Source organism: Glycine max, chromosome 5 (assembly GCF_000004515.6).
Source record: "Glycine max cultivar Williams 82 chromosome 5, Glycine_max_v4.0, whole genome shotgun sequence".
Taxonomy (NCBI): Eukaryota; Viridiplantae; Streptophyta; class Magnoliopsida; order Fabales; family Fabaceae; genus Glycine; species Glycine max.
The window spans coordinates 38,107,061-38,121,439 of record NC_038241.2 but is presented as its reverse complement, the minus strand read 5'-3'; the positions used below and the strand labels follow the sequence as shown (position 1 = coordinate 38,121,439).

The following is a 14,379-nucleotide window of genomic DNA, read 5'->3' as shown; positions in this document are numbered from 1 at the left end:
ACAGAGAAACATTTTCACACTCTTGTCCCCAAAGTCTTAATCCACTGGAAATGTGATTGAACTAGGTCACTTTACAATTTCATTTACACGTAAAACTCCTGTTGAATTTGTTCCAAAAAGCATTTTTTAAATATTTACAGAAAAAAATAAAATAAATATATAAAATAATTTTATATTATCATTCAATTATAATTCATTATTTATAATAATTATCTTAAAAGTGATTGATATTGATTTAGAGTATAAAACATTATACTTATAATTATATGCTAAGGTGATAAATTATATCTAATTCAATTCCATTTGTTAGCAATAAGATAGTTGCACAAAAATGATAGTTGCAATAAGATAAATTATATCTTATGTGAGATATGTAGCTTATCATGCGTATATTATCTATACTAAAATTTCTCCCATGTAACTAGCTTCAGTTAATTCTTATTATGTTTAATCAGTGAAGCAAGACAATCAAGTCCTTTCTGCATAATTTCTTTCTGGGTGACCCCAGACATGAAGCTGGACTGGCCAAGACAGGTAGGTGCCTTCTGCAGAGTGGCACCAATGACTTTACAGAAATGCAGCCTTAAAAAGAGACACTTCTTTTCAACTTGTAACCATTTAACTTTCTTATGAAAGTTGCAGCTATATGAGTCACAAAACAAGTAAGCATTGCTCTCAGAAAGTAATAAGGACTTGGGTAGTGAAGTCAGATGCCGGAGATGAATCGCCAACTGGTTGCTGCTTCTCCCTTCCAAATGTACTACTGGTCTATTACCTACATCTACCTGCCATCAAGGAAAAAAGAACCAGGATTATAAAATTCATTGTTTTATAATGTATAGAACTATAGAAGATGCACTTCTCCTAAATTACCAATATTTTCGAGTAAGATTATTAACCATATTTATAACTATTAATAAAGTTAATTATGTCTTTTCGTGTAAATATTTTTTATTTCTAAATTATCTTTTAATATATATAATTATTTTTATTTTTTTATAAGCCTTCAGAATATAAGTGTTATATTTTTTCCTTAAAAATATATTATTACTGATTTTTTAATTATTTTTTCTTTTTAAAAATAAAGATAAGATGTCTCTTTTTCAACTAATAGGAGATAATGAAATAAGGAACTATGACATTTCACATTAACTCTATCATAGTAAAGAGAAAGCAACATAGCACACCATACATATTCAACTAGTATGAAGATTCACAAGTACGAAATTCAAATATTTTTAATTATAAAAATGAAAAATATATCTTAGCTAATAAAAAAATGACATATTTGCTAACATCCATTGCAATTAATTATTTTAAATATTAATTAACAGTTTATTAAAATTGAAAATGTTCATATTTCATTCTTATAAAATTTTTAATAGGTTTTTCATACTTAAAAAATTAAAATATGTCAAATTTTGACTCAAAGCAAACAAAAACATATTTTAGAAAGAAAAAAAATACATATTTGTTAACTGTTTATTAAATTAATTACTTTTAAATATAAGTTAAAAGTCCATTAAAATTGGAAATATTCAGCTTGCAAAATTTATAATATAGTTTTTATCTTCATAAAATTAAAATATGACAAATTTTGATCCAGAATTTTTTTTAAAAAAAAAAGAGAGAGACTGTTACTTTAAAAAGTTACGCGGAAGCAGCTGGACCTCACCAATAATTAGTTGTTATGTTGAATTATAAAATTAGAAATTGTAGTAAGGCATGAGGCGTAGTAGCCGCCCTCGAGCTTTGACTTTTTCTAGAAAGAAACCGTACATACCTACCTAACCTTCCGATCCGATGAACAGATTTTTGCATATGATCATAATATTCCTCTATTTAATTGTTTTATCAAGAATGCCACGTATTAAATTCGACATCGAGTGTTCACAATATAATTGTGTTAAAATTATGTAAATATTTTTTAAATAACACTTATTACTTATATGCACAGTTTATTAGAATCTTCTTGAACTAATCATATTTTTTTAATCTCATTTCTTAATTCATTTTCAAATTTGTCTAGTGTTCTCTAAAGTTTTCTTTTCTCATGTAAAGGGCATGCGCAGGAGCCTAATACCGCATCATCATTCATCAATTTTTGATATATATGTATAATGAATTTCTCGCACACTTTGCTGTGCGAAAGCGTGGATTGGCCTCTACTAACACAGTCAAATAAGAACGACAACCTCGTTGAGTGTTGCACTTGTTTCTATCAAAGATGCATATATAAAAAAAAATAAAAATCATTTACATTCTAAACTATATTCATGAAAACTAGAACAATTGATAGTATAAGCTATTTACTTTGTGCGGATCCAGACTTTATTATATATACATGCTGCTAATTTCCATGTGATTTGCATGTAAAGGAGTTAGAAACGAAAAATCCACATGTATTTATATTCTATGGTCTGAATCCCTAAACATTCATATACATACGAAGCCCACCAACGAAGGAAAAAAAAAAACAGTTGCAAAGTCGGCGTTAAACTCTAAGGTTTAATAATATTAACAAAAAATATTATATGGTTTTACTTTTAGTTTCATCATTCAAGCGTGAATTGGCTTTCTTTGACAGTGAACCTATGTGCACCAAAAATTATACATACATACATGCATATACATGCTTGTTCTAAACAAGTTGTTGGAAAATTTGGGGCATGACACAACAAGAATAGGCGGAAGTTAAATTTTTACAATTCATTTATTTATCTATTATTTCTTTGGCCTACAAAAATAACAATATATTTTTATTTTAAAAAAATTTGAAGCAAGTAACCATGTGATAAAATTGCTCTCAAATTGACAAATGGAGAGAGACACCCTATGTTTGGTCGAGAGAGAAAAAAATGAAAAAAAAATATTGAAAGTTAAATTAAAAAGAAAAAATAAAAAATGAAATGTTTAAATTTTTTTTATCATGAAGTTACTTATTCCTCTTATTTTCTTATCACTTTCTATTCAAAGCAAAAGAAAAAACTTTGTGATCCTATTATTCTTCCTCTTTATTTTCTTTTCTTCCAAATGGACCATAAAGCTAAGCATAACCGAAAATGGTGAGGTGTGACATATAAGCTAAAAGAAGTATTTAAATTTTTTAGTTTAGTAAAATTGGTAAATTTAAAATAAAAGAAAAAGTAGGTTGAAAAGGGGTTTAGATTTGAGAAGGTGACTAGTTTGAGCAGTCTTGTAATTAGGCAAGTAGTATATTAATAATACTACGTCTCCCTTTGACTATAGACATTATCAAACGGCCATCTCCAATTCCAATTCTCGTGAACTCCATTCATTCATTTTCTTTTCTTTTGTCTTCTGCACATCCATCATCTTCACAAATTCCATTCAAACAACATAGGAATTAATTGATTTGGGTGATGAGCGCGTGAAAAAGAAGAAGAAGATGATGGCAGGGAAGAATAAAGGGGTGGCGCCGGAAGACGCCATAAGGGCCATTGGCTTGGGTTACGATCTCACCAACGATCTGAAGCTCAAATCCTGCAAGAACCACTCCAGATTGATCGCTATTGACGATGACAACCTTCGAACTGTCGAACTCCCTCCTCGGATTTCCATCCCTAATGTCCCCAAATCCATCAAGTGCGATAAAGGTGACCGCATGAGATTGTGCTCCGATGTCCTCTCTTTTCAGCAGGTACTACCATATCCACAAGTTGTGAATATTGTGTTTTTATGTACTAAATACTTTTTAGTAACAAAAATTGTTTTTGACTTTTTTTTATCATGGGTTTTAAGTGTAGAAAATAGTTTTTTTTTTTTTTTGTTTAAGTCAAAGGTTTCGTTTTGGTGACCAAGTTTAAAACTTGTTCATTGTGGGCGGAGGAGAGGAAGGACCTGTTCATTTTAAAATTCCATAAAACTAATTTTGATATATTTAGTTTAAACAGTTAAAAATGTGTTATAACTGGGGAATTGTTTGTGAATATTTGCCAAAGGCCACGAAATTGTTTATGTGTCCATGTTGAAAAATGTGTGTGTATTTTAAAAAAAGTTACATATCTGTTTTTGTTTTATAAAATGGGTGGAGGAAAATGAAGAGGCAGATAGGAACAAAAATTGAGGTCAAAATGAGATGTTAGAAAAAAATGGATTTATGATAATAATATAACTTTTTGTTTTAGAAAATCGAAATACTTTGGCATGTCTGTTATTGTTATTATGTTGTTGTTGAAGAGTGTGGAGGATTGATTGTTTATCTGACAAGGCATGTCTACCTTGTTTTAGATGTCAGAGCAGTTCAACCAGGACTTGTCACTGTCTGGTAAGATTCCAACGGGCCATTTCAACTCTGCGTTTGGGTTTAAAGGAGTTTGGCAAAAAGATGCTGCCAATACCAAGACTCTTGCTTTTGATGGTGTATCCATCACACTCTACAACATTGCATTTGAGAAAACCCAGGTAGTTCTTCATGATCATGTCAAACAAGCTGTTCCTTCGTCCTGGGATCCGGCTGCATTGACAAGGTACTTCCTTGATTCAGCAAAATATAGTAGTATAATGCATAGTTGAAGTGTTCAACAAGTGTCCAGAAAGAGCTAACTAAAGTGAGAAACAGAGTCCAATAGGTTTATGCTAATACATACAACCCAACTTGTGTCCTCAGAACTTTGACACCACTTGCAAACCCTTTACCAAAGGTCTTGCTACTTACTGCTTATAACATTTCCCCTGCAATCATAACAAGTGTAGTGTACACATTTAACTGCTTTGCCAGTCATTTCCTTTAAAAAATACACTTGCAATGTTTGAGTTGCAACTCATCTTTACATCTTTCATTTCAGATTCATTGAGAAATATGGAACTCATGTTATAGTTGGGGTGAGAATAGGAGGAACTGATATAATCTATGCAACGCAGCAGTACTCATCTACTGTCCCACCTGCTGAAGTACAGAAAAAATTAAAGGACATGGCAGACGAATTCTTCATTGACAAAGCTGGACAGTATAACAGTAGGTTTAATGCAAAGGAAAAGGTTTGAAGCTTTCCCAGTTCAAGTTTATTTTTATTCTGGTTAATTTTGGTAAATGCTATAAGATTACACCTTTTTGTGATGGGGTATGTGAATACATGGTGGGGTCATCAAGGACTTCCGTATAACTACTGGATTACATCAAGGATACATGTGACAACCATGTCATAAGTAGGAACAGTAGGACCCGATAGTATTTGATTGCGTACTGCATCAAGGTCCACTGTGAGTCCGGCTAGAGTAACCACCATGAAAAACTGACCACATTGCTTGTAAAATGTCTCTGCATCAGTAGTAATGGGCATAAGAGTAAAATATTCCACGATCAAGCTTACCAAGGTATGTCTTAGAAATTTTGACTGAGGCTGGAATGCTTGATTGTCGCCCGAGTGACACACCTATGGATCCTAATGTTAAGCTTCTTCCGGGTCAGGGGGAGCCTATGGAAGACCTGGGAAGATATCGACAACTTGTAGGCACACTTAATTATCTCATTGTCACCATACCAGACATCACGTTTGCTGTCAATGTGGTGAGCCAATTCTTGAATGCTCCCTGTGATAGTCATTATGATGTTGTCACACATATCCTTCGGTACATCAAGAATAAACCAGGCTTTGATACCATATAGAAGTGTTTAGTGTAATTGTGTTGTGTCAAGTATGACCACACTTGATCTCTATTTATAATAGAGAAACAAAATCAGTATTGATTACAAAATCAATCAATTACTGATTAATTGGAAATAGAATATCTGATTTTTGTATAACAATAAATACAACATTAATGTAATCTCACAAGATCAAATAAAAAAAATTAGGAAATGAATTCAAATGATCTTCCTATTTATTTGCGGTAAAACCAGTCCACTTATTTCACCCAAAAACAAAAAACAGTCCACTTATTAACATTTATGCTTTTTTCTAATGAAAATATTACATAGTCTTATGCAGACAGCCATCATAACTTGTATTTTCCTCTTTTTTCCCACAGGTTATGAAGGATAATGCGCTAAATTTCATGGATATTCAAACCAGATCCTACTATGAATCAGAGGTAAATACATTTTATTTTAAAAATTGAATTTATGCCAGGTACAGGATCCTTCATGTTTCTCCTATAGGCTTGGGCTTAAAGAACTACTACCCAATTCCCTTGCCATTTTTTTATAATTTAAATTGCTGTGCAACATTTGGCTGATAGACTTGTTTGTTCTGCTTTGTTTTTGAAAACTCCTGTGTTTTCCAATGCAAATTTTAATATCGTTACTAAAGAGACTTTTCCTGCTCTATCAGTTGTTGTTAGTACTTTATTAATTCATAATTATTTTACTTTTATTCAATATACATCATTTTGTTCTTGACATTTAATCTTTGAAATTGTATGTTCAATCTGGTACTTTCATGTTGAATACCAAAACCAGCATTTAAGCATCTGAAATTGCTTTGGTGGATCAGTGTAATTTGTTTTGCCTCAAATCATTCCAACCAAGAAAGTCATCAAATTGATGTCTTTTTCCGTAGCAATGTCCCCTTCTTCAGTCCAAAAGCAAAATAAATAAATAATACATAGGTCACACAACAATTATTCTTACTTTTTTCCCACTTTTCATTAAACATTTTAGGCGCAGGATATCAAGTTCATGTGCAGGAGGAAAGGTGGAAATGGGAAAAGATCTTTGTCCCATAGTGAGTGGTGCCAAACTGTTCTGTCTCAACCTGATGTGATATCAATGTCATTTGTACCAATTACATCTCTACTTGGTGGAATAAATGGGAGTGGATATTTAACTCATGCCATGAATCTCTATTTACGCTGTAAGCGACTAAGTGTGACTCCATTAGCCATTTTCTTATTTACATTTTGCTTCTAAGCCTGTGGATTCAACAGATACTATGGCAGTATAGATTCATTTTATATATTTTACTTTGGGATATGATATATTTTGGTTTGTTAGGGAAAACCCATGAATCCATGATTCTTTTTAGCATAGTTACCAATAGTGTGCTATAGCAGTATGGCGATGCCGAGCAGCTATGGGCTGCCCACCACAAAGTTTTGAATAGCAGTGCATTCTAGTGGCTGTAGAGTGACGCTTTTTTGAAAACCCATTTTCACCCTCAAAATAGCACCATTTTGGGGAATTTTCAGGGTCAAAGTTGAGATTTCACTCCATTTTGAAATTTAAAAAATCCCTAATTGATGTAGTTTCCCATGCTTTTATCTACTAAGAGACTCTCACATTGTTTGACTAACACCCACCCATTTCCAGCTTTATTTCTTATGACAATCCCCTCCAAGGTTATCAAACTCAAGAGTTTACATAAATTTGTGAGAGTTTCAAAGACTCGACTCCTGAACTCAACTCGTAAACTAAGAGTCCACTTCATATAAAAATAATAACAAAATATTTATAAATAACATACCAATTAAACATTTCAACAATTTAATAAAGTAAAATAGTAAATTATAAATTTCACAATACTTAAATAATCAAGTCTAGTAATGCATCACTACTAGATAATAACTTACAAATGTTATAGTAGTGGTAGAGCATTTCTATCGACGGTTTGATGTTATTAGAGAACAAGAGTTTGATATTATTAGAGGTGGGAATTTTTCGATTCGGGAACAAACACTAAATGGAGGTATGTTGAACACTAAACAGATAGAAAACAACCTAAAATGGCTTACATTTTGTCTAATTTTCTTAACTTGCTGACTCGGTGGTAAACTCGAGAGTCTATCGAGTTTACTTAGAGTTTGTTGAGTTTACCCAGAGTCTAATAAAAAGAGAGTTTTACACATGAGTCAACTCACAGAAGATAAGTGGATTCATAAACTCATAAGAGTTAGCGAGTTAACTCGAGAGTTTGATAACCATGATCACCTTCCATTCTTTTCTCTACTCTGAACTATTTTGAATCCTCAGGATCTCAACCACCTTTGTTATTTTCTCTGGGCAACACTTACCCTCACTTTTTATTGAATGTTTAAGATGTCTTGTATTTGAAATTTGAAATATGAATATGCCTTTTCATTTTGTTTGTTTCCTTAACTTTTATTGTTATTTACTTGTATTTTTTGCTTAAAATCTATGACCTTTTATTGTTAACCATGAAGATATCATAAATCTTGAGTACCTTTTTAAATTTTATATCATTTATATATGGTTGGTATAAATTATTTAATCTATATATACAAAATCAGAATAACGGTCATCTCCCTATGGGGTATACCGCTACAATGTTTTTGGGGTCAGCCACTATGCGTTGCTAACCAAGATTGATAAGTATGCTTTTCAATAATGTTATATGGATGATGACGCAACTTTAGTTAAAATGGAGGTTAGTTGCTGAACATCCGTTACAAAAAAGGAAACAGAATCAATCCTAATAAAAGGAATAAAAACTTGCCTAATTAGTTTTTTAAGTGAATCCCCAGATTTAAGAGACTTTCAGTGGATTCTCCTAATGATTAGATTTACATACTGACAATTTAACAATCTCCCTCAAGCTGGCAAATAGATGTCTTCCATTCCCAGTTTGGCAGATCATAAAAACCCAAGCTGTTTAGCCCCTTTGTGAGAACATCAACCAGTTGGTGTTGTAACGGGACATGCACACAAGAGCTCCCTCCAACTTTTCTTTTATGAAATGTCTATCTATTTCAATATTTTTTGTCCTCTCATGCTGCATAGGATTATAGGCAATATTGATAGCTGACTTCTTGCTGCCGTAAAGCTTCACTGGACCCTTCAATTCAATTCTCTAGAATAATGTTCAGCCACATTAATTGACATAGACATTGTGCAATTTCTTTAAATTCAGATTCTGCTGAAGATCTTATATATTTTCTCAATTTCTTGTCTGAAAATTCATTGGAAATGATTATTCAGAAAATTACTGTTTGTAACTATAGTTTTGTATCCTATTGGAAATGGTCTAATTATATGCCATAATTGTAATTCTTAATCTTTGCATTGGAGGTTAAAAAACTGGTCTTGAAGTAAATTATAACGATCATCCGTTGTAACTTCTAACTGCAGATAAACCACAAATTGAAGAACTGCATCAATTTTTGGAGTTCCAGCTTCCAAGGCAATGGGCCCCTGTATTTGGTGAGCTTGCCCTTGGTCCTGAAAGGAAGCCACAAAATGCTGCTTCTTTACAGTTTAGTTTCATGGGTCCCAAGCTCTATGTAAACACAACACCGGTAATGCTACTTGTTTTATGTTGAACTTTTTGTATCCAGTTGGTTTGTTGTTATCTTTGGTTCCATGATTTATGTAATTGTGCTCACCCCCCCCCCCCCCCCCTTTTCCCTATTGAATAACAGTGATAGAGGGGGAAGATGGTCTATCCAAGATGTGTTGTAATTTTAAAATTGAGACTCAGGATATTAAGATTATTGTTGTGTAAGAAGTGTTGCTGCGCTAGGTTTGTGCTAGTTGCTCTTGTACTGGACCTAGAGCATCAGTCTAAATAGGAATATTATGTCAATTTTTGTATCATCACAACATTGCATTTTTGCAGAATTATAGTAATCAAATATACTGAGGGTGAGCCCTGGCATAACAGTAAAGTTGTGCCTTGGTGACCGGTCATGGGTTGAAATCCAGAAACAGTTTCTTTGCATATGCAAGAGTAAAGCTGCATACAATGATCCTCCCTCATACCTTCGCATAGTGAGGAGCCTCTGGGCATTAGGGTACACTAGTTTTATAGTAATCAAAATACCCTATCTTTCCCACTTTCCCATTTGGTCTAAACCACCAACAAAGTTTTGGAACTAAAGAAATTATAGCCTAAAGTTAGGGATCATAGTTTGCTTTTTTAGTATGTTTTTTTGCTTATGTTTGGATGCTTTGGTGATTTTCTTGGGTAAATTTGTTCAGTTCTTCTCAACAAATGAGGAATATGATATATACTCTGATGTGTGTACCTTTGCCTTTTGTGGGTTTAAACTAATACATTAGCTAATAGTTTGGCTATTTCAATTTTTCAAGTCTGTCTTACTTTAAGAGATTTATTAGACCTCCTCTTCAGGCATTTTGTTTTATTCTCCCCATGACTTGATAGATTCTTGGTCTAGTTCAGCAATGATTGGGGAGAGATGAATGACAATTATGGCCACCTATTTCGTTCATGAATTTAGAGTTAAAATCACCATCTAATTTGTTTAATTGAATATTTTAGCCAAAAGTGAAAATTAGAAATATTAGTATCATATGATTTGGTTTTTCTTTTTCCTGCTCCTGTCTAATTGATTATTATCAAATATTGCCACACAAATGAGTAGATGAACAAACTTCTTTTAAGTTTTAGTGACTAGATTTTATGTTTCTGGTGGCTGCAAATCACTCTCGTCAGTTGTCACATTTACTTTTCAACCCTATATCTGTGGTTTTTGTACCAAAAGTCTAGTTAGATTTTCTCAATAATTTTGGCTGAAAATGTAAACCTGTTTATGACATTAAATTTTGTTGGTCAATAGTCAAATAGTTGTACACTTGTACTGATGAAGAGTCTTCTATTTCTTTATCTAGTCATTCCAAAATAGTCAGCTATTGTATGCATTATTAGATCTTTTGTACATATGGTGATTTAGACTGACCTTGAACTACTTACATACAGGTTGATGTGGGAAAGAAGCCCGTGACAGGCCTTCGATTGTATTTGGAAGGAAAGAGAAGCAACTGCTTGGCAATCCATTTACAGCACCTCTCTTCCCTACCCAAAACCTTCCAACTCCAGGATGAGCCTATTGGGAATGTGTCTAACGACTCTTCAGAACGCAAGTACTATGAGAAGGTCCAGTGGAAGAGTTTCTCTCATGTTTGCACAGCTCCTGTTGATTCAGTTGATGACAATGCTGTCGTGACTGGTGCTCACTTTGAAGTTGGAGATACTGGCCTAAAGAAAGTTCTATTCCTAAGACTTCATTTCTATAAAGTTGTTGGTGCTACCCGTGTGAAAGAACCTGAATGGGAGGGTTCTCCTGGCTTGACCCAGAAATCTGGAATAATCTCAACATTGATCAGCACTACCTTCTCAAGTCCACAAAAGCCACCGCCACCACGGCCATCTGATGTAAACATCAACTCTGCTTTATACCCTGGGGGGCCTCCTGTGCCTACTCAGTCACCCAAACTTCTAAGGTTTGTTGACACAACTGAAATGACAAGAGGACCACAAGATACTCCTGGCTACTGGGTTGTGTCTGGGGCAAGGCTTTTTGTGGAGAAGGCTAAAATATCACTGAAAGTAAAATATTCCCTTTTGACTGTGATACCTGATGAAGAGAGGGTAAGTTTTTGAAATTATCAAATGAGGGTTGTTGGAAGATAATCTCATCAGGTAAAGTTCAATGAGATGGGCGTGTGTATATATAATAGTCTCTGATTCTTTTTCTTTGTACATTTTCCATTACCATTATTTGTGTATACCTGCACTGCAGAAACTTTTGGGGAATTCCTTGTAGTTTTGGGAAAGGCTTGTGTAGTCATGCCCGTTACATTTTTGTTTTGTTTTGCCTGTATGTTTGAATGCACTCTTATTTTAGTGACCTCTTCTATGCAGTAGTTTCATTTAAATTTTACTCTCAAGACAACGAGAGGGCATTCATTTCATACCTTGGGAGAGTTATTTAGCGTGTGATAGGATAAACAGCTTAACCTTCGCTTGTTGAATAAGAATTTATAATGTGAGTGGTTATGTATAAGTTATTTCTATTATCACAGAGAGGATGAGACTAACTAATTTTATATAAGTTGTAAGTTATTTTTACAAGTTATTTGGAGAACTTATTGAAATAAGTTAAAAATAATTTATAAACATATTTGAAACTCTTTCAAACACTTTCAAAAGTCATGTATCATATGATAAATTCAAACAGGATGTGAATAAGTTGTTCCAAATGCACTTTTAGTGTAATATGTGTGATGGGTATAAAAAAGTTGCATGCAAAAATCAAAGCACTGTACATAATTTGAAGGTGCTTCTAACTACCATCATTTATTCATTGCAAAGCCTTCCTAGAAAAGTAATAAAAACCCAATAGCTTTTTTTACCCAATGGCCTTCCTAGAACTACTTTAAAGACATCGAAATTTTAAATAATTTACCAGTCGGATGTCACATAATGTTTGAAACATTTCCATTTATTAGTGTACTCAATTCCCATTTGGATAACCTCTTTAGTATTAAACGATAAGCTGCGTTTAAATCATCTTTAGTTTGCTAAGAACGACATTGTACTATATTATTTATAAATTATAATTTATAATATTAAACAATTGCCAATTTTAAAACTTAAATTAATTTGGTAAAATAAAAGTCAAAACCAACATTGAACTGGTTTAAAAGTATAAAATATATTTATTATTCAGGTGTTCAGGATGCAAGAAATCAAATATAAATCCAACTTGTTTTCAACAATAACATTGTGACACATTACACATGCTGATTTTTTTTTTTATGCGTACGGAAGCTGATTTTGATTTCAAGCAATAAGCATGATAATGCACATTGGTTAGCCTTGCAATTAAGCAGTCATAAATAAATAACCAAGAATAAACTTTTGAGTGGGTCCCGCTTCTGTTTTGATCTGACCAAGGCATTTTTCTATTTCTAATAATAAACAACTTTTCTTAGGTCAAAGAAAACAAATTCCCGCATTGCGTGCAGCGGCGGGCATGCGTCCACTTCGCTTCCGGCACGATTCTTCTTAGAAACGAAAACAAAACGTTTTTTTATTACTTTGCACAAGCATTTTTTATTATTTTATGGCTAAATTACAAATTTAGTCCTCCTATTATCTTAGAATTTGGTTTTAATATCTCTATAATTTAATTTATGAATTTAGTCATCTAGATTTTTGTAATCCCGTTATTTTGATTCTCACCTTAAGAACTCAAATAACGAGATGGTAAAAAACTGAGAGACTAAATTCGTGTCTTAAATTATAAGAATACCAAAATCAAATTTTAAGATAAATAGGATAACAAAATTTACAATTTAATGTTATTTTATCTAATGACATATATACATTTCTATATATCTCATACATTTTTTCTCTTTTACTTTTTTGGTACCATTTACAACGTAGAGGTGGGTAGGGAGAGAAAAAAAATACATGTATCTTTGCACACTTTACTTTTTATTAAGGACATTTAAGCCATTTTATATACATATTTAACTTTCTTTTTTTCATTTTTTCTTATTAAATAGCCTAAAAATCACTTCATCTCTTCACTTTTTATTGATTTTTTTCCATTTCCTTTTACTTTCTTCTCTATATCGAACATACTGTTCAATGAGAGTATGAAACAAAAGTTTAAGTTTTCTTTTTTCTGTATAATTGTATAGAAAATGATAGAAAAAGAAAAGGCATATTTGTAAAATAATATAAATATCCTTAAATAATTTGTCCATTTAATTCAAAATGTTAGTCTCTCTCCCCCTTTCCTACCAAATGGGGGGAGACATTTGAATGTGGGACTCATAAAATATAATCATTCCTTCCGCTCTAACTAGAAAACCAAACTAGGGAAGGATGCTTCACTATCTTGCTTTCTTTCCTTTCTTTTCATTCCCTCTATTTTTATTCGTACTAAACAAAGTGCAAGTGTCAACCACCTATTATTTTATATCTCCATGGTGACACTCATGAATGCCATTCATTAATCAAGAAACACCTATATTACAACACCCAGTATAGTTTGAAAGGTTAACAAGAAGAGATTCGGTCGTATCTTAAATAGTGATTAATCAAAGGAATAATTATTAATTAAGTGAATGAATCGGTTATGTTAATAATTAAATAAATTTATGGAAAACTAACATTTTTTTTTTAGAAACTAAAAGTTTCTCCTTACCAAACACTTTGATAAATGTAATTTGTTAAAATATGTTTAAATACAATTGGTAATGATTTTCGAATATTGTTTATTTTAAATTATTTACCTTCAATTTAATAATTATTATGTTAATTAAGATTAGAAGCTAATGTACCAGTAAAAATATTAGAAGCTAAGTAAAAAAAAAACTAAATTCTAGTATTTTTTTCTATATGATTTTAGTGTTTTCCTGTATATGGAGTTCCATATACTACAAATTAGAATACATAATTTGAAGAGTGAGGCTCTAATTCTCCTCGCTCTCTCAATTAAATATATTTTTAATATTTTTTCTTCCCCTGTATTTCTCACATTACTCTCGCAATTAGTAAGGAAAAAAATATCAACTATCTCAAATATATTCATTTTATTTTTATCTATATACTTAATCTTTTAACCACCTAAATCTTTATTTCTAAAAATAGAATTTTAATAGATTTACCCATTGAGATGGACAATGATCTAGCACAAGCATGATCAACA

The 14,379-nt window shown here is 32.2% G+C and overlaps 1 protein-coding gene across 1 annotated transcript; it reads left to right on the top strand.

The window, feature by feature from the left end:
• Window positions 1–3,176: 3,176 nt before the first annotated feature.
• On the top strand, window positions 3,177–11,565 carry LOC100800821 (MACPF domain-containing protein At4g24290). Its single transcript, XM_003525099.5, has 7 exons — window positions 3,177–3,661; window positions 4,252–4,490; window positions 4,809–5,001; window positions 5,992–6,054; window positions 6,623–6,815; window positions 9,047–9,213; window positions 10,635–11,565. The coding sequence occupies exons 1-7, from the start codon at window positions 3,410–3,412 to the stop codon at window positions 11,316–11,318; spliced, it is 1,791 nt and encodes a 596-aa protein (XP_003525147.1). The 5' UTR covers window positions 3,177–3,409; the 3' UTR covers window positions 11,319–11,565.
• Window positions 11,566–14,379: the final 2,814 nt, after the last annotated feature.

Coding starts and splice junctions, on each gene's coding strand:
- LOC100800821 (XM_003525099.5), top strand. CDS start 3,410: ATGATGGCAGGGAAGAATAAAGGGGTGGCGCCGGAAGACGCCATAAGG. Junction 6,055..6,622: donor GATCCTACTATGAATCAGAG/GTAAATACATTT, acceptor TAAACATTTTAG/GCGCAGGATATCAAGTTCAT. Junction 9,214..10,634: donor TCTATGTAAACACAACACCG/GTAATGCTACTT, acceptor ACTTACATACAG/GTTGATGTGGGAAAGAAGCC.